We start from the raw sequence: 18,239 nt of genomic DNA on the forward strand, positions 1-18,239 counted from the left end.
TCCCTGCCCCGTCCCTGTCCCTGCCCAGCGCGGGTCGGGCCGTGCCGGGGAGCAGCAGCCCCACTCTCTGTCTCTGTCCGTCCGTGCCCCTCGAGTGCGCGGATCCCCGGCCCCGCCTGGCCCCGCCCGGGGCCGCCCCGCGGGAGGAGCCGCCCGTCCCCATTCCCGTTCCCGTCCCCTCCCTCGCTGCCGGCGGCGGCGGGGGGCGAGGGCAGCGCGGCAGCGGCGGCGGGAGCGCGGAGCCCCCGCGCCATGGGCCCCGCCGGGGGTGTCCGCCCGCCGGGCCCCCCATGAACTGAGCATGGCGAGCGCCCTCGGCCCGCGCTGGCCCCGCCGCACGGCCCCGGGCGGCGGCGGTGGCGGGGGGCTCCTCTTCGTGCTGCTTTGCGCCTCGGCGGGGCTGCCCCGGAGCGCCCAGCAAGTGCTGCGGATCGGTGAGTGCCGGGGGGCTGCGGGAGGGACGGGGGGTCCGGGGATCTTCCCATCCTGCGGGGAGCGCGTTGTGCCGGGCTGCGGGACCCGCGTCCCTCCCTCTCGGGGAGCCGCCGCTCCGGGGCTGGGGATGCCCGGCTCCGCTGCTTCGGGCTTGGGGATGCTCCGCTTCCCTGCTCGGCTCCGCTGCTTCGGGTTTGGGGATGCTCCGCTTCTCTGCCCGGCTCCGCTGCTCCGGGCTTGGGGATGCTCCGCTTCCCTGCCCGGCTCCGCTGTCGGGATCCGCTGCCGAGATCCGCCGCTTGGGATCCGCGGGGCTCCGCGGACGCCGCTCCCGAAAGTTTGCCGCGGTGAGCGGTGGCGGGATGCGGGAAGTTGGACGCGGGCATCCCGCCGGAGCATCCCCCGGAGCCGCTCGGGGCTGGGCGCGGGGGTGGCAGCGCCAGGGCGCTCCGCTGTGAGGTGCCCCCAAAGCCGGGCACACACCGCCGCGGGAACGGTTCAGTGACCTTAAAATACATCGCGGGTTTCCCGCGTCTGACCGGAGAAGGAGCGGCTGTGGCATGGGAAGGGAAACCTCGTAGGATGGGGATGTTTGCCCTCCCGGGGCTGCACGGAGGTGTAGCTCCGGAAAACAGGAATTTATTTTTTTTAAGTAGAAAACTCCGCACCATGGAAACGGGGCTCGGTTCACAGGAAGCCTCGCTCCCTACAGTGGGTTTCTTGTGTCAGTCAAGTGCGATAGTGAATACAAAGTATCACAAGAGTTCGGGGTTAGGAAAGACTGTGGGAAAGACGTAGGCAGAATCTGCCACACTTCTGTTTCTGTCTATCCCCCTTTTGCTTGACAAACACTGAACATGAGGCAAGAAAAGAAAAAAAAGAGAGGGAAGAAGCTGTTTATGCCGCCCGGGGAGATGCATTCCGCAATTCCCAAAGGCATGTTCCTGTGCGGAGCTAAAGATTGATGCCTTTTGACCTGGCAAGCATTAACCCCACTCAGCTTTCCTTTAAACATCAAATGGAAGCATCATTCCTCATGCGCTCAGAGAGCAAAGGTGACTAAAACATTTAAATAAATTAAGGGGCACAGTGCACAGTCCTTCAAAGTGCGGGGCAAAGGCAGCACCAGCGGGGTGAGGGGGAGCAAAGCTGAGGGGACTCAGCACCTTGCGCTGAAAATCTATGTTAAGCTCCTGACTGTCCATATCCAGAGTGTGCTCCCTTTTCCCCGGAGGATTCAGGTGGAGTTTGCTGTTTCTCCGCTCGCCGCTGCGGTGTAGCCGAGGGGGATGTCCGTGCACAGAGCACACGAAACACAGAGCTGTGCGATCCCACAAACGGGGGAATTCATGGCCAAGGAAACTCGGGGAAGGAAACAATCCCTGTTCAAATAACTAAGCCACCAGCACCCAGTGGGATGATTAGGAAACACATCCCAAGCATCCTTGCTGCCAGGCTGTCTGAACTTCCTTTTCAAGGGAATAGCCTCCGAAGGAAGAAGGAGCATAGCTGAGTTTAAAGGGGGCACAGTTGCCTGAACGCAGCCTAAATGCACTAAAACCTCGGCATCAGCATTGCAGTGACCCAGGCAGAGCTTTGGGGTCTGCACTGCTCCCTCTGGCACCCTCTCCACTGCATAACTTCTGTGCTGCTTCTGTTGGGTTTAGCAAGGCTCCCGGGCAATTGCCCACGTTGTTTTCCCCTCAAATTGCTCTGTGTGCTGTGCTGACCCTGTGCTGCAAGGTCTGAATGTATTTCTGGTTTGGATTCACTCTGTCAGGGCACACAGTGATTGGACCCTAATGCTGAGTCCCCTCTGCTCCTTCCACCACGATATCATAAGTGTGACAAACTGCTCAGCTTTCAATCACAGCAACCAAACACCCATCCGGGGAGATGTGCAGCAGAATAAATGCTCCATGTGTGTTACGTGGCTGTGAATGCATAAAATATTAAATGTATTCTTATTGCTATAGTTATCCTGCCTATAAAGTAATGATGTTATAAAATATTAATCCTTCACATCCGTTAACAGCAGCGAGTTCCTCCGCCGAGTCTGTCACTCTGGGAGGTGACAAAGAGAAGTAATGGCAATAACTCCTCCAACACTCTTTGTGATAACATAATAAAATCATCCCAAAGTGTTTCTGACAGTGAAGCAATTGCTATTAAGCCATCAGATTTTCTTCTCCGTGTTTTAGTTAATTAAGGAAGGGAAAGCACTGCTATACAATGGCGCAGCACTTTGCACCCCAATTAATACACTGAGAGTTTAATTGCATGTTCCACTGTTAGGGAGCTTTCAGATTTTTTTTTTAAAATTATTATTATTTTTTTCTGGCGTATAATACAAATGAATGGATTCTCATGTTGGTATTTAATTAGCTGAGAAAGGACATGTAAGCAATATGAATTTAGCTATTTTTCAGCATGTAGCTAATGACTCGTTTTCTAGCCCTCTAAACAAGAAGATGAGAGATGACAATGTGATCAGTAAAACTGACTCGTTAGGATAAAAGTAATTGATTTGGAGATAAGATACAGTTTTCTGTTTCAGGTAATAAAATAAAATGTTAATATCTTACTGAGTATTTCTTTCCCAACCATGTGAAAAAGCTTTTCCCTTGATACATGAACTTATGGAGCTGTCCAAGGAATCATCATCTTCATCTACACATAACCCACTAGACTATGTTATATAAAAGTATATTTAAAGTTCGTGACCCTAATATTTTTGATTTAATACCAAGGAGTTCCTAGTTTTTGCACTGAGTAACCTAACCTTCTTATCTATCCTACTTGTATAAAATACATGAAATACAAGGAAGAATAAAAATTAACTCAAGCAGGTGTTAAGTTGCAGAAACAGCTTCCAAAGAAATCTCAGCAACAACAGTAATTAATTTGTTAATGCTGGATCCAGAGCTTTCTCATTTCTTACTGGGTGTCCTTAAGGCCATTACAGTTTCTGAACAGGTTGTAAGAATATAATTCAGGAATATTATGTGAAAATTTATACATGTAGCTCATTGGAGCTACATTCTGGATTAGAACTAACCAATAGCAAGTTATTAAAAAAGCTCTGGAGTTAATTAAAAAGAGAACATGGCAGTTTTCAACAAATACCTGCGGGAAGTTACTTGGGTGAATCTTGCAATTATCTCTAAAATTAACAGCTCCTGGAGATGAACAAATGAGTAGACTTTGTAGGAGTTGCTGTAGGTGATGAAACAGAAACCCTTCAGTTTGTACCAGAAGTAATTTTCAGTAATTTGTGTGTTCCTGTAGTTAAATGGAATATTTAAGTATGGGTTCATACTCTGCACTGATTTATTCATTACTTAAGCAAAATTCCCAGGGATTTAGTGAATTGTGTTTTCCACAGTGCAGAATTAACCCCATAATATTCCTCTCCAATTGAGAAATATCAGATTTAAACCAAGCACACATAAGTCAACCTAACCCACAAAATACAGTTTTCTAATAAGTTGAAAATGTCAATATAGGTTTTAAGATCTATGCCTGTACTTCCCCAAGCAGGCCTGAAGCTGTGAGTTCTTTTCCTGTGTGATACCACCGTTTCCACCTCATGAGGATGATAAAGAGAGAAACCTCATTATTTTTGCTGCAAATTTGCTACTTTTTGCCAACTCTTTTTGAGCTTTTCTTTGTGAAGGAAATGATATTAATACACATCTGAGCTTCATCAGTGTGACATGGCAAAAACCCTTCCTGGGAAGTCTCTATCATACTTTAACATCATGAAAATTGTTAGCTTTCATAAGTTTTTCTTACTAGATGTCTGCCAGTTACTCTATTTTATGATATTATAGGAAGTTGGACTGCATTTTTATCACCAGACGATGAGACATTAAATACACTTCGTTCACTGGATCCTGAATACTCAGTGGCTTATCAGTTCACTGTGATACAATTTACCTAAATTTCCTCATTCTACACTGAAGAGAAAACTATTTTCCTGCAAATATTTCTGAAGGAATGCTGACCCAATCAGGTCCTATGGGTCTTTAGCTCTTGTTTTATGAGTTTGAGTTTCTTCTGTCCTGGACCACTTGTCTGTAAAAGCTGGTGGAGGACAAAAAAGAAAAGGTCCTGAGAGCAGAAAGTGAAAACTAAAGAAGCAAGGTTGGATTTGTCTATCTTGGACCAGAGTTAGGATGGTAGAAGCAATGCTGAGGGAGACAAAAAGGTGAATTATACCTAACAAAGACATGGTAGTCCTGTGTTTCACGGCACGGGAGGTCCGTGGTTCACCATGGAGAGTTTCACATCTCAGTGAAAAGCCAAGTGGGTTGTAGGAAAATGAAATGGAAGCAACCTAGGGCACTGATACCTGTGCTGGGGTATTTTATTATTTTCTCTTAACTCATGTAAAGTGTATCCTAAAGTGCCCCTGTGCTGAACACATCCGTGGAGCTCCAGATGGGCCGGTAAATAGGGCATCCTGCTGTGGTTCTCCAGGGCTTCAAGTGCATTTATGTAAGACATGTGCAGCAGTTCAGACAGCTAAGATCTTCACAGAATGCAGGATAAAATCTTCGAAATAGTGCAATTGCTGAGGTTTTGCCAAAGGATAAGAGCTTTTCATCAAATATTTTGTTTATGCGAAGCGGTTGTTACTTAGCTGAGCACTTTGCCAGTTCACGCACAGTTGCAGGAGGAACGTGCCTTATAAATAAAATAAAAATAAAAGGCAGTTTCTCTGAACTTCATTTCTTGCTTAACAGCCTGTTTGTAGTGTTCAGGTGCAATAATTTTATTTTGAATTCCCATGACTTGCCCATAACCCCTAATTTCCCTTGTTCAGAGGGCATCGGTTCTTGCTGGAACTATAAGCTCCTCCATATGGCCCTGCCTTCACTCAACATTTTCCATTCAGACTGCAAATACAATCCCAATGCTGTTTTTTCATTACAGTCTGCTTTGTATATCCTGGTTGGTAATAAAGCTTAAATCCTGCTCCCCCTCCAATACTTTAAACAACTGCCTCTAATCTTCTTTTCTCAGAAAGGCTTGATTTGACCAACTAGACTATAGATTGTACTGCAGGGAAAAAAAAATCCTATCCAAGAACTGATTAGTTTTACTCCACAGCTTTGGATCTGTAACCTGCAAGCCCAGTATGTCCTAGTTTTTGGTTGACTTTAGATTTTAGTTTACAGTAATGAGTTTATGATTTTGGGAAAGCTTTGCAGTGGGAATGTTATTACCCTCCCCTCTCCCTTTCTGCTGAAGGTTATAGGGTATTATCTAGAAAATGATTAGCTTTCAAATGATGAATTTGCTTTCTTTCTCTGAGCAAAATCCAAATTCAAAATTAAAACTGTTTCATTATTCCAAATAGGCATTGTTTTCATTTCAGCTGGGGGAGTGAGGATCTGATAGGGCTGTTAAAGTATCTTCTTTTTTCCTTTTTTTTGTCTTTTGAGTTTTTGAATTCCTCTGACAGTCCAGAAGGTTCCTAAATTATGTTTACAGCTTCACCTGTACAAGACACTAAACTAGGGTGGCACAAACACTGGGAAGTGTGAATCATTTCTATGACCCAGCAGTATGAACAAAGAGTTATAACTGTGTCAAAAGCTCGGTTTTGAGCTTCTTTTCTTGGGTCCATCAGGCCTTTTACAATCACACCTCCTAGTTGTTTGCTTTTTTTTCTTCCCTTGAGCTTTCAGGCTGCACCAGCACAAGTTTAAAAGAGGAGAGTTATAAATTCCTTTAGCATTGAAATTGTTCCCACGCCGTGCCATCAGATCTGCACATGCAAACTGGGGCTGTTTCAAGCAAAATTCTGTTTACAGCACATTGATTCTTATTGAATCCTTCCATATTGCTGAGCAGCACAGGGGTCCTGCTGCAGTGCTGAGGAGGTGGAGGTGACAGTCAGTGTGCAGAAGCATCTCCAGAAATACACAGCAGGGCTTGTTTGGGGCGAGCAAATGTGCAAAAATCACTGCAGTCCCTACACATGTAGGAGCAGTGAGACATCCCATGGCTGTCATGGCCAAGGGACACTGTCTGGGAGTGTCACATGGGTGCTGAGGCTTTGCTTTGGCTCTCAGGTGGAGAAGGACAGAGCCCCCCTGAATTCAGGGGTGCACCACTGAGACCTTAAAATCACTGTGTTTTTGCATGCTCTCCTTCAGAGAAAAAAACCCAACAAACCAACAAAAACCTGACACTTTTTTCTTTTAAAAGATCAAGCATGCTAAAATATAGTCAGAACCACTCAGGACACTGTGAGTAATGCAGGCTCTTCAGTTCTAAATGTTTTGGGCAGAATAAGCAGGAAGAGACATTGGTGTATGCTGTGGATCAAAGGGTTTTGGGGGAAAAAAAGTTATTTTAAAAGAACAACATTAAGTAGCTATAAGAAAGGAAAAAAATTGATTATATAAATCAGGTTTAGCATGATTCTGCAAGACAACTCTGAGGAGAAAAGCTGTATATACTTTTATACGGACTTATACTCTTGAATCATATAATTAGAAATATAATTATGGAAATTGGTGCTTTTGGGGTATTACCATGTGATGGAAGGTTGTATTGAACTAATTTCCCTCCTGCTTTGTCTTATGTCATATTTCAACAAGAACTGTAATGAATAACACCAGCACTGAGATGTTCTAAAGCAGAGCTCAGGGTACTTCACCAGACACACACAATTAGGTGTACGTTCTGATTGGGGCAGCCAAGGCCAGATAACTTCAGTGTTTTGCTGGCAAATTTATGGCAAAGCTGGGAGTGACTCCAGGTCTCTGAGTGCCATCACCCCAGATCTCTGCCCACTGCATCCCAGCTGGGACATTTCTTTATGGTTTGTGTGTTAGGTGAAGGTTTGCCCTGACCCTGCAGAAATCAGTGCTAAGTATGTTTAAGTAATCAGTTTATAGGGAGGGGTTTTATGGCCTGAACCATTTGATTTGCCCACGCTTGAAGCCGAGCCCTGGATGTGCAGTGCAAGCAGACAGTGCTGAAGGTTTCCCTCAGCACTGGGGGATCCTCTGAAGAAGGAGAGCCCATGCCTTCCTCTCCTGATTTGGGTAGTGGCTCAATATTAGGTGCTGTATCTGACCTCAGCCAGAAGCCTCTGAGAGGCCACCAACATCCATGGAAGTGCCTTTTTCCTGCTCAGGTTTCTTCTGAGCATCTTTTCAAACTTGTTGCCATGTCCTGCCCAGCCTCTGGCTTTGCAGCTGCTCAGCAAATGGAGTTCTGCTGAAGGTCAGGTGTGGTAACTCTTAGCAAGGGATGGAAACCTTTAGAGTACAGGAGAATTTCCAATATTTCCCCCCCTACTTTGGAACTCCCACAAGCTTCTCCACTATGGCAGACATGCCCTCTATAATTACATATATTTTAAACAGAGAAGCATTTTGTCCCTTAAGCCCTTTGCAGAAGAGTGGTATGTAACTTGGGAAGGTAGTTAAGTATTTTACTAGTCTTTAACTCACTGGAAAATACAGAATTGCCCTGACTAATTCTCTTGCATCATGTTTGTTCCAGCAGTGTTTCCCTCTTCCACTCCAAGAAAGGGTCTGAGCAGTTGGAAAGAGGCTTTCAGAGCATTCAAGCCTTTTGCAGGGGTGAGATTGTACCATCAAAACTACTGAAGTCTTTCTCAAAACTGCAGGTGTCCTTATAAAGTCCTATAGCCATGCTAGCTAGGAATTAACTCTGGCTTCAGACACATCCCAGTGCTTACAATCCTTGGCTTTCAATGTCTTGGTCTCATCCCTGATGAAGATATGGAGAACTGAAAATTAGATGCACAGGAGGGAAAACAACCCCCAAGAATGCAACTTATACTTTGACAAAAATGATCTTTTCTCCTCTTATGTTCAAGAAAAAATACAGGAGAAGCCAAAGCCAGTTCAGGCCTTCTTCCCATGGTGCAAACAACTTTCTCCTGAATATCTTGGGGGCCCTGTGCCAGCCCAGCCATTCCCGTAAAGGTCATGAATGGGAAAGTCAGGCCTGCTGGAATGTGAGAAGTAGTTGCTGTGAAATAGTCCCTTCATATTCGAGGAACTGCAAATTAATCCCGAATTCTCTGGAGCCGTCCCAAGGGATTAATCCCAAGGCATCTGAGTCCATATCAAGCTCAGAGGCTGCCTGTCAGCAGTCAGGGGAGAGGAGGCCAGGTTGCTGCAGCAACAGTGTGACATATGTAAAACTCGGTTTGATTATGTCAGGATCACAGAGGAAGCTGTTTAAGAGTTAGGTCAGGTTTTTTAGCTGTACTCCACTTTTCCAGAGACTGTCAGTCACTGCCAGGTTGGCTGGGGAGTGGAAATGCATGGTGAATAACTTCAGCAATCTCCCGTGGATTGCAAGTTAGCTGTCCACATCCAATAATATAGCTATAAGCTATTGAGAACTGTTAAGGGAACTAGTAGTAAGCCACTTAAGAATTCTTCCCCAAAATTTGGAGACAAAATTACGATTTTTGATTAAAATATTTATTTTGTTCTGGTTTTGATTGCTTTTATTCATCTTAGAATTCAGAAAGAGCATAGCAAATTATTTAAAATTCAGACAGATGATCTTTGATAGTCTGTTGGAATGGGAGATGAATGAGTAAATATCTTTTACAGGGTACAAGAAGGACGTCGAGTCACTGCTGTGCTGTTTTCACTTATGATTGTTCCAATGCCTTTTGTGTGATGAACTGTGCTCAGGCTCAAACAAATGGATGGCTTTGTTAATAGAATGCTATAACCCCAATTTATTTGCCCACACTTAAAAGTATTAAATACAAAATACTATAGTAAAGAAGTGCAGTAAGTGAGTTAGAAACCTCAAGGAGTAATTATGTAGTTAGGTAACAAAAATGGGATTTGGAAGTTGCTCAGTCAACATTAGTGGGATGTTTCCCTTCTTCTGGGGTTTTGCTTTTTAATTGTAGCTGTTTATAAGAAAAGCTTTTGGTGTAGTTCCCTATCACTGTGTAAAAGACAACCAGAAGTTCCAGGAACATTCCCCCCACGCCTTGCAGACCCAGCAAGGATCACCAGGGCAATGCAGGATGGAGAGCCCTGTCACCCATCCCTGCAGGTGTGGCTGTTCTCCCTGTGGGCCTGACCCTGCAGAAGGATGAGACATTCTCCTGCTGGTGTTTTCCAGAGGTGTTTGTTGATGGGAAGCTTTTGTGCAGGAAGTTTATAAGGAAGTTATAAGGAAGCTGAGTGTCGATGCAGCTCGATGGATTGGGTGGATTTGCTTCTCTGCACGAGAATCTTTAAGCCTCCCAGCCTTGCCCCCTCTGCTTCTTCTCTCCCTTCCCTCATGGAGATGCTCACATGCTCTGGTGTTGGATTCCATCCTACCACCAAGGCCACTCACAGAATTTTAGTGTAAAAATGATGTCTTTCTTTTTTGCTATCTCTGATCCAACAACTCGTACACAAAAGGGGTTTTATTCTTCCAAAGCTGCTCCCTTTCAACTCCCAAACCCTTATCAGTGGGGCACTGCAGCTGCAGTCTAATGTGAGCTCATGCTTTCCCTGCTGGAACTATCTTGGAAAGTTTCAAATTGTTTACTTAGCTGCTAGAAACACATGTTGAGCCAAGTTAAGGCTCTGTTGCCCAAGGTGCATTTTAAATCAGGGGAAGAGCTGCTTCAGATATTTCACATTACATCTTCCAGCTTTATCTGGTGCTGTAAATTATAGAGCTGCTCCATTGAACTGAATGAAGATTAAATTTTTGAACACTGTTTTCTGAAGAATGGAGATTTTTCTCTTTGAAATGAAGAACCTGTGGTGCATCAGTGTGGCTCCCTGCACGCTTTGCTGCCCAAGCCTTTCTCTTTTCTCTGAGGGTGCCAGGCTGTGCCCTGGGGACCGTGTCCTGTCGCTGATCCATGTACTGACATTAAAGAGCATCTGCAGATGGACTGAGTGTGGGATGTGCCCTGAACAGCAAGTGGTTGGGGAAACTGTAATCCTTCTGCTGTCATCCTGAAAGCAGACCTGTCATGAAGCAAAACTAGCTGGAAAAATTTATCTTCTCATCTGTACAGGCCTTCTCCTGTAGATGCCCGATGTATGTGTGATATACAGACGTATTTTAAATAAACAAGTGAAATATTTACACCCGGCTGTTTTACTCAGATGCATGCCTCTGTCAGGCTGAATTCCTGGCTTCCAGCCCTCATCTCTCAGCTCTCCCAGTGTGGGGAGATCTCCTCTCTGTTTCTTCCTGTGCCTAACACAGGCCCCTGGGAGGAAGCTGAGTGGGCGCCTCCTTTAAAGCAACATAGTACCAAGTGGATCCAGTTTTATTAAAACACTTTGCACAGCAAGCTGACGAGAGAAAAAAGAATTGTTCTTCATTTAAATCCTACATGATTGATGTGACAGCTTCTGTTTTAGGATGACTTGTGTGCTAATTTATTTCTACAAGCCCTTAAGTGAAACGGTGATGAAATCCCACCTTTCTTACTTTCCACAAAGGTAATTTCAGGGAGCTGTTGTATAAATGTTTGTTCCTGAGTATTTCTATGAGCACTAAATTGTTACCATGCATTGTCAATAAACAGGGCAATCTTATTCCTGGGCAGCTGTACATATCCTTAGCACTTTCCCTCTGTCCTGTGGGAATCACAGAATCAGGGAATGACCTAGGTTGGAATGGATCTTAAAGATAGGGACGCATGGGGTGATTCTTGGAGTGTCCTGTGCAGGGCCAGGAGTTGGACTCGGTGATCCTGATGGGTCCCTTCCAACTGGGCACATTCTGTGATTCTGTGACTGCAATTCCATTCCCCATCCCCTCTGTACTGCTCAGGGGGGAGGAGGTAGAGGAGCTGGGAATGAAGGTGTGAAGCTGAGTCTGGGTTAAGGGGGAATGATGATGTTTTAATTTACCTTTACTATCCCAGTGCATTTTCGTTAGAAAAAAAAAAATAAATTTACTTTCCCCAAGTGGAGTCTGTTTTGCCCATGACAGTGACTGTGATCTCCCTAGCTCAGCTTTCATCCCTTGGCTTTTTAATCCAAGTTTTCTCCCTGTGTCCTGCTGAGGAGAGGGAGTGAGAGAGTATATGAATGTGACAGGATGTGGAAAAATTGAAAAATATTATTTCCATGGCATTTATATTGGAATTGATAATTTTAACGACTTCTAATAAGAATAGATGAAACTGTGTGATGGCTTTTAACTGCTGCTGTTGAGCCTGAGCTGCTCAGTGAAGCCAGCTGACTGTGCATCTGCACAGTAAGAACTGGGATTTTTAAATAATTTAAATCAGGTAATTTAGGAGATGCAGAGCAAACTTTGCTGGGGAGCTTTAATTAATGCTGGAATTCCAGACTTTTATGTTTGTGCTCATCTGTTTGCAGCACCAAGAGAGCACATTTTATTGCAGTTCTTAGATAGAGACTTGATTCCTACTAAGCAAAGCAGTGTTGAGAAGCCCATGCATCATATTTAAAATCACTTTTGGCAGAGCTGCAGGGAGTGGGCACAGACTTTCAAAGATTCAAAACTTGGTCTTTTGTTACAAACTTCATTGGCCACATGTAAAGCCCAACAAATTCCCATCCCTCTTCTCCAGGAAATTTCATTGACATGAACTTTAAGTTCAATAGATTAACTGCAAAACTTCTTTGAAAACCAAGCCCTGCTCTTATCTGTGGGTTCTTACAGAAAATCTGTGAGAAAATTGGGTACAAAATCATCTCTTCTGGCTCCCTGCCCTTTGTTTTAAGGGGCAGACCACTTTTTCTCAGAAAAAAAAGAACAAATGACCCAAAGGCTACTTTAGCTCTGCCTCTCCCAGAGTCAGTGGAGCTGCAGCAGTTTATAGTGATGAGGTTCTGGTAAGTGTGTTATTCTCACAGAAGAGAACAGTTGGGCAATTTACTGCAGCTCATCCAAACTGCTCATGAAGATTCTTTATCCCCTTAGTCTGAGGAAATCAGAGGGAGAAGACCTCCTCCTATTTCCTTTTTCTCCAGCTGCTGATTTTGCCAAGGTCTCCCACTTTTGGAAAGGTTTCCTCCTCTGTCCTGCTTGTTCTCAGCAAGGCACAGTCATGGAAAGAATGCCAGAATTCACTAGTTTGTAGTAAGAACCGATGCTATTGGGCATAAATTATTCCAGCTACTGATGGTGCTGGAATAGGAGAGCTGGAACGTCTTGTAGCCACAGTTTCTAGAAATAGCATTATTATTTACATATAATCACATGGCTGGAGCTTGGGCAGCAAACAATAAAAGCACAAACCACTATTTATATAGAAGAATGTCTTGTTAGAAAAGAATCTTCCCTTGCTTTGTGCAGCTTAGCACAGAGCTTCTGATTCTGGACACGAATACATCAAATAAGGTCAAGTATGACACAATTTTGGTGTCATGCTGAATTCATGGTGGAGCTAATATTGTTACAGTCCTGTTGTGACTGACATAAACCTGTCACATTTTCAATAGGGTGATTCATGAAAGATCCAGGAGAATCAATGGAGATAAAAATAGGTAATGCAATAACAGCATCCATCTCATCATAATCTTGCTTGTATTACACTGAGTAACCTGATTAAAAGGGTCATATTTAAACATGATCTGGCAAAACTGCTTATAAAAATGGGAGTGAGAGAGAAGGAACCCAAACAGGTGAGCCAGAGGGTGTCCACAGGGCCACCAGCAGTGACCTCCCTGTATGAAGGGGGCCAATGGGCAGCCCCCACCATTCCTGAAGCCTGTTCTCAGCTGGAGAACTGCAGCCAGCCTGGCACAGTCCTGCTTGGTGGGAGCCAAAGTGAGATAAAAAACTCCAGAATGGTGTGCTAAGATGTCAAAAATCTCCTTTGTATTCATTTAAATACAAATATATATACTATAATATGTATAATCTATAGGTGAGTGCTTCATACAAGGATCTCTGGGTGCCCATGGCTTGTTATTCCCTCTGAATATTCTGAGGCCACTCAATCACTCCCATCACTGGTAGGATGCACTCTTTGTTTTAGGATGGACTTATCTTCTGCCGTTCCTCATGACATACTCAGGAGTGTGTTATCAAAAAAAGACAGCTCTGAACCTAGAAAACAGCTCTGCAACTTAGTTATAATTTATTAATTTTAATTATCCCCCCACATTACTGAGCTCTAAATGCACATGGGTACTTTGGGTGAGGTCTGATGTAAATCTGAAGAGGCCCCTGACCTCCAAAGAGCCACAGGAATTCATGGCATCCAAGGATCAGAATCTGTTCAGTTTGTACTGCATCCTAAAAAATGGAATGTTAGTGCTGGATCCCTTTTGCTGGCTAATGATGCTGCCTTAATTCTGAGACACATTGAGGTATATATGGCAAATAAGAAGGAAGGAAAGAAAGAAAGGTCCAAGAAAAAAACTATTTGTGTACCTAATGAAGCTTAGACTTGTCTTCTGCTTCTCCCCATCCTGCAGTTGGTGAAACCTCAGCTGACTTTCTTGTTCCTTCTTGCCCTTTTCTCTGCAGCAGCACCTGTGCTTCTCCTTCTTCTAAGTCCTCCTGCCTGGTCCCAAATGACAAGTGGCAGGAGACATTCGTGTTGTTTCCAAGAGACACAAAGCCAGCAGACCAAACCTGCAGGTAACTCCAGGTTTTCCTTTGGTGAGGGCATTTACTACGTTCCTCAAACTGGTTTTCAGAATTTTTTTTAGGAGCTGCGTGACTTTGAGACCTCTACCCTTTGTCAAACCTGGCTGAAGGTGGCCAGTGGCTAAATTATCAGTGCTAACAGGACTGAGAGGATCAGACACCATGCAGCATTTTGTAAACCTTGTTTTCCTAGAAAATCTGCCTGAAAAAGGGATTTAAAGTGTTTGGATTGATGTTACCCACAAATTAGATTATACCCAGAATAGCCAAAACACAGGTTTCCCCCACGCTACACTCTATGAAGGTGTATAGTCAGAACCAAAGTGATGTTGCTCTTACCTGGGGAGATTTGTGTTCCTGGTGGGGCAGGAGTGGGTTTTGATGTGGAACCACTTTCATTCCAGCCATGCAGCATTTTGCCAACAACATCCTTCCTTCCCCTCCAGCCTGGGATTGGTGCAATCAGGACGCAGACAGACATCAAAGGGAAAAGCTGTGATAGCAATTTCTGGAATATCAGACCCATCAGTGTAGCTCAGCTCTCTCTTCATTCCAGGGAAACATGTTTCAAGAAATCAAGGCTCCTGAGAAGCTCAGAAGCGCATTGATGTTTGTTATTCCAAAAGTGTGATCCCCATCCTTCACACAGCCCAGAATTTGCACTGCTCTGTTATGTTGGGGATGATAAGCACGAAATCAAAGAGAGGATTTTTCATCTCACTGTAAAAACCCTTTGCAATAGAGAATATTCATCATAAACAGCTACGTTTGAATTAGAAGGAAGGGAAAAATCCCTTGCGGAGACAGCAGAGAGCAGTTGAGGGACATGATGTCCTCTGCTCCCTAAAGTAGTGGAAGAGGGGCTGGGATGTGAGTGCCATTTTGTCAGTGACTCAGGCTGCTCCATGAGGACCTGGAGACACTCAGAAAGCAGATGATGTGTCTGTGCAGTGACACCTGCATATGGTGACACAGCTGATGTGTGTGGACACATATGGGAACAGCCCCTGGAGCAGGACGGTGCTGTTTGGCTGCAGTATTTTGCTGCCATATTAACACAGGTTATAGTCCTCCAAATTCCTGCCATTTTTCAGTCTGTGCTCCTTTCCCTGGCCCTAAAAACTGGAGCTGGAGGCTGCTCCTGGAGTCTGCCGGCTGGCCTTGTGAAAGTGATTGGAGCTGTGCTACAATAGCTCTGTACTGCACCCCCACTATCTCCTGTCATCACGGGCTCAAGCACTGGTACACAAGGAGGATAAAGAAAAGGAAATAAAATGGAAAAAAATCTTAGATAAGAAGGAACTGGCAGGTTGATGATAATCTTAAGTATGTGGAACTGTGTTTATGCACGTTTTCTAGTTAAACTCAAGTGCTTTCCATGCTTAAGAGATTACAGAGTGTGGGATTTATTGGAAGAACTGTCAGGAAATTCTCAAATACACTTCTTTTATCCTGGCATATTGTGTTGTGCCCCAAACTTGAAAGAACACCACAGTGTGAACTCAGGCATCTAGCAAATCATCTGAATGTGCTTATAAAACCACCAAGATGATATCAGAATGTATTTGCAGCTAATGGGGAGTAAGGGATTTATTCATTTTTTTTTCAGGGATATCTTTGTGTTAAGACTCAAAGATGTTTGCTGTTTCTTGGCAGGATAAGAGGAAAAAAAAGACTAAATTGTGAGAAAGACAGCAAGTTTCCTGTCTTTGTAAGTCTTAAAAATTCAAATAAGTGGCAGTGCCCAAGCAGCAACAGCTCTGACTGCTGCTGACAGTCAGTTACTTTTACAATCACCTTCCAGAGCTTTATTGCTTATCATCAGATAGAACAGTTGGCCCCCATGGAAAAAACAGGTTGCTGCAGATGACAGGATTTTTACAACGGGCAATCATGATGGCATTAGTGTTTATCCACTGCAGTAAGTGTATAAATCACAGCAAATGGGCTTCCCCTCCGAGATGGAATCTGCTGTGTTATTTTTGCCCAGCCACAAATATTTATCCACCGAATGGTGGAATTGCCAGACACGTTTCGTGCTTAGTCCAGTGAGCAGTTAAAGATTGCTGGTCACAGATCACAAACCTGGTATCAGAACGCCACTATGAGACAGAGAGGTTAAATTAAAGGTGGTTTGTGGAGTTATGAGAGAGTTCTCCCTACTGTCTGTGTCTGTCAGCAGAACTGAATATGGGGTTTAATGGGTGCTCTCCCTCTCATGAGGTCTTTGGTGGGACAGTGAGGTAACAGATGCTGGACATGGAGCTGCAGAATGTCCCCAGGTCATGTAGGAAACTCACTGTTGTCAGTGGCTTAGAAACAGAAGGTTAATTTTACCCAGGTAGATACTGATATGCAGTTTGAGCTCAATACTCAGTTTATTTTTACAGATAGGCACTTCCCAGAAATTGTTACATAAATCAGAAGAATTACAATATAAGCATCCTCTGGAGCTTTTTCATTTCAGTTTTCAATGTCAGACAGTGTTCAGTGTTAGGGGTTTGAAAGGAAGAAATTAGAAGCCCTGTAATGGAGTATTATGGAAAGATATCCCTCAAGAAAGCTCTTCCCAGCTCCTTACCCTCTGGTGTTTCGCCTATTACCAACCCCCATGAATTGTACATTTAATCTTATCCGATGTAATCATGTTCCCATTCTCCCCGTGTCTCATCTGTGCTTGAATCCCACTGAACTCTCAGTTCTCAGTATTACCTTGCAGCAACACGTTCCCCAAGTTAATTACTCCTTGTATCAAACAGCATTTTCTTTTATCCCTTTCGAATTTGGTGCTTTCCTATTTCACTGAGCATCTGCATGTATCCACACGAATGGAAAGGATCAACTGGAGAGGATAATATTCCTCCTATATCCCTCTTGCTGTTTTCTGTATCTGCATCCCATTTTCTCTGCTTAGTTCCATCTGTTGGCCTGTCCATCCCCAAAGGCTGTGAGCTGGGCTGTGATCTAGCCTTCGTTCCCCTTAGTATCAACACTCAATCTCAAATTTTTGTGGTTAAACATGATGCTGCTTGGTGGAGAGGAAAGGAAAGAACCAGCTAAGAGGACAGAGGGTGACTGCTTTTCCTTCTGGAGGCATCCAAAGCAGAATTTCCGGTCCTGAGAGGAAAATTCCAAGGTTAAACAACAGGAGCAGAAATTTCACAGCTTGGAGAGTGCTCTGTCTCTTCCCTTTGTCAGGGAAGGATGCCCTGAGAAGAGCAGCATCTTCTGATCTCCCAAAAGAGCCCTCCCATTTCTCTGACTGCCCTGCTGAGTTGGGCTCTCTCCTGTAAAGCCCTGCTGTGGCACTGTAGCTTTTTTTTGACACAGCACTCTGAGGTCACCCAGACGTGCTTTTTATAGTGTTCCTCGCTCTGCCTCTCGAGGAAATGTTCTTGTACAGAGCAAAGCTTCACTCCTCTCGTACAGAAAGCCAGTGATTTTGGCCTCTAGAGATACAGCTATAGATAGGTATCAACTCCCTCAGGCACTGAAGTAAAGGAAGTGGTAATTTTCCATATGTAAATCAGAACATCAGGCACAACACCAGGCTTTCCATCCGACATAAAGTTCACTTTTCTCAAAGTGGGTTGTCCCACCTGCCAGACAAGGTTCCTTTGAAAACAACCTCTTGCCTTTCATTCAAAACTGTTTTCTGGAGCTCTCTCAGTCATCCTGTTCTGAAGGGATTTGGTCACTTTACGAGAGAGAAAAGTTGGACTCTTGCTCTCTGTGTTTGTCCAAAAATATCTTTCCCAACCTAAATGTTTCTGTGATTCTGTGATTTTCACCCAGCCCCTGACAGCACCATCAGCACCCTCACTACTGCTCAAGCTCTGTGTGCACCCCATGTGCCCCAGATCTCAAAATGGAGATGATCTGGCTTTGTGTGCTCCAAATGTTCGCTCGGTGCTGGATCTGTCACTCCCAGGCTCGTGTGCCAAACGTGTTATTTGGCAGCTGCCCTCCTTTGGAGATCCAACAAACCCGACTGTGCTAATGACAGAACAAACCCAAAACACTGGCAGTGGTGGCATTTCAAACTGCAGCTTTTCCTGGGAGCACAGGCAGGGCTTTCCAGGAGTGCAAACAGCAGGAGCAGCATCCTCCTGCTGAGGAGGATGTGTGACTGTAAATTGGGGACGTTGACAGAAGTGATGGCAAGAGCAGGCAAAGGAAGTGGGAAAAACTGG

At 44.6% G+C, this 18,239-nt stretch overlaps 1 protein-coding gene across 1 annotated transcript in view; it reads left to right on the forward strand.

Annotated features, from left to right (window-relative positions):
- Positions 1-212: 212 nt before the first annotated feature.
- LOC120324766 (glutamate receptor ionotropic, kainate 1-like) overlaps positions 213-18,239 on the forward strand; it is a gene marked incomplete at its 3' end in the record, with an annotated part of 72,344 nt that continues 54,317 nt past the window's right edge. Inside the window, exon 1 of the mRNA XM_039388875.1 lies at positions 213-434. Within this exon, the coding sequence (XP_039244809.1) occupies positions 302-434 (133 nt within the window). The remainder of the gene's footprint in view (positions 435-18,239) is intronic.

Source organism: Pipra filicauda, unplaced genomic scaffold, assembly GCF_003945595.2.
Source record: "Pipra filicauda isolate LSUMZ 115617 unplaced genomic scaffold, ASM394559v2 scaffold693_size149821_pilon, whole genome shotgun sequence".
Classification (NCBI taxonomy): domain Eukaryota; kingdom Metazoa; phylum Chordata; class Aves; order Passeriformes; family Pipridae; genus Pipra; species Pipra filicauda.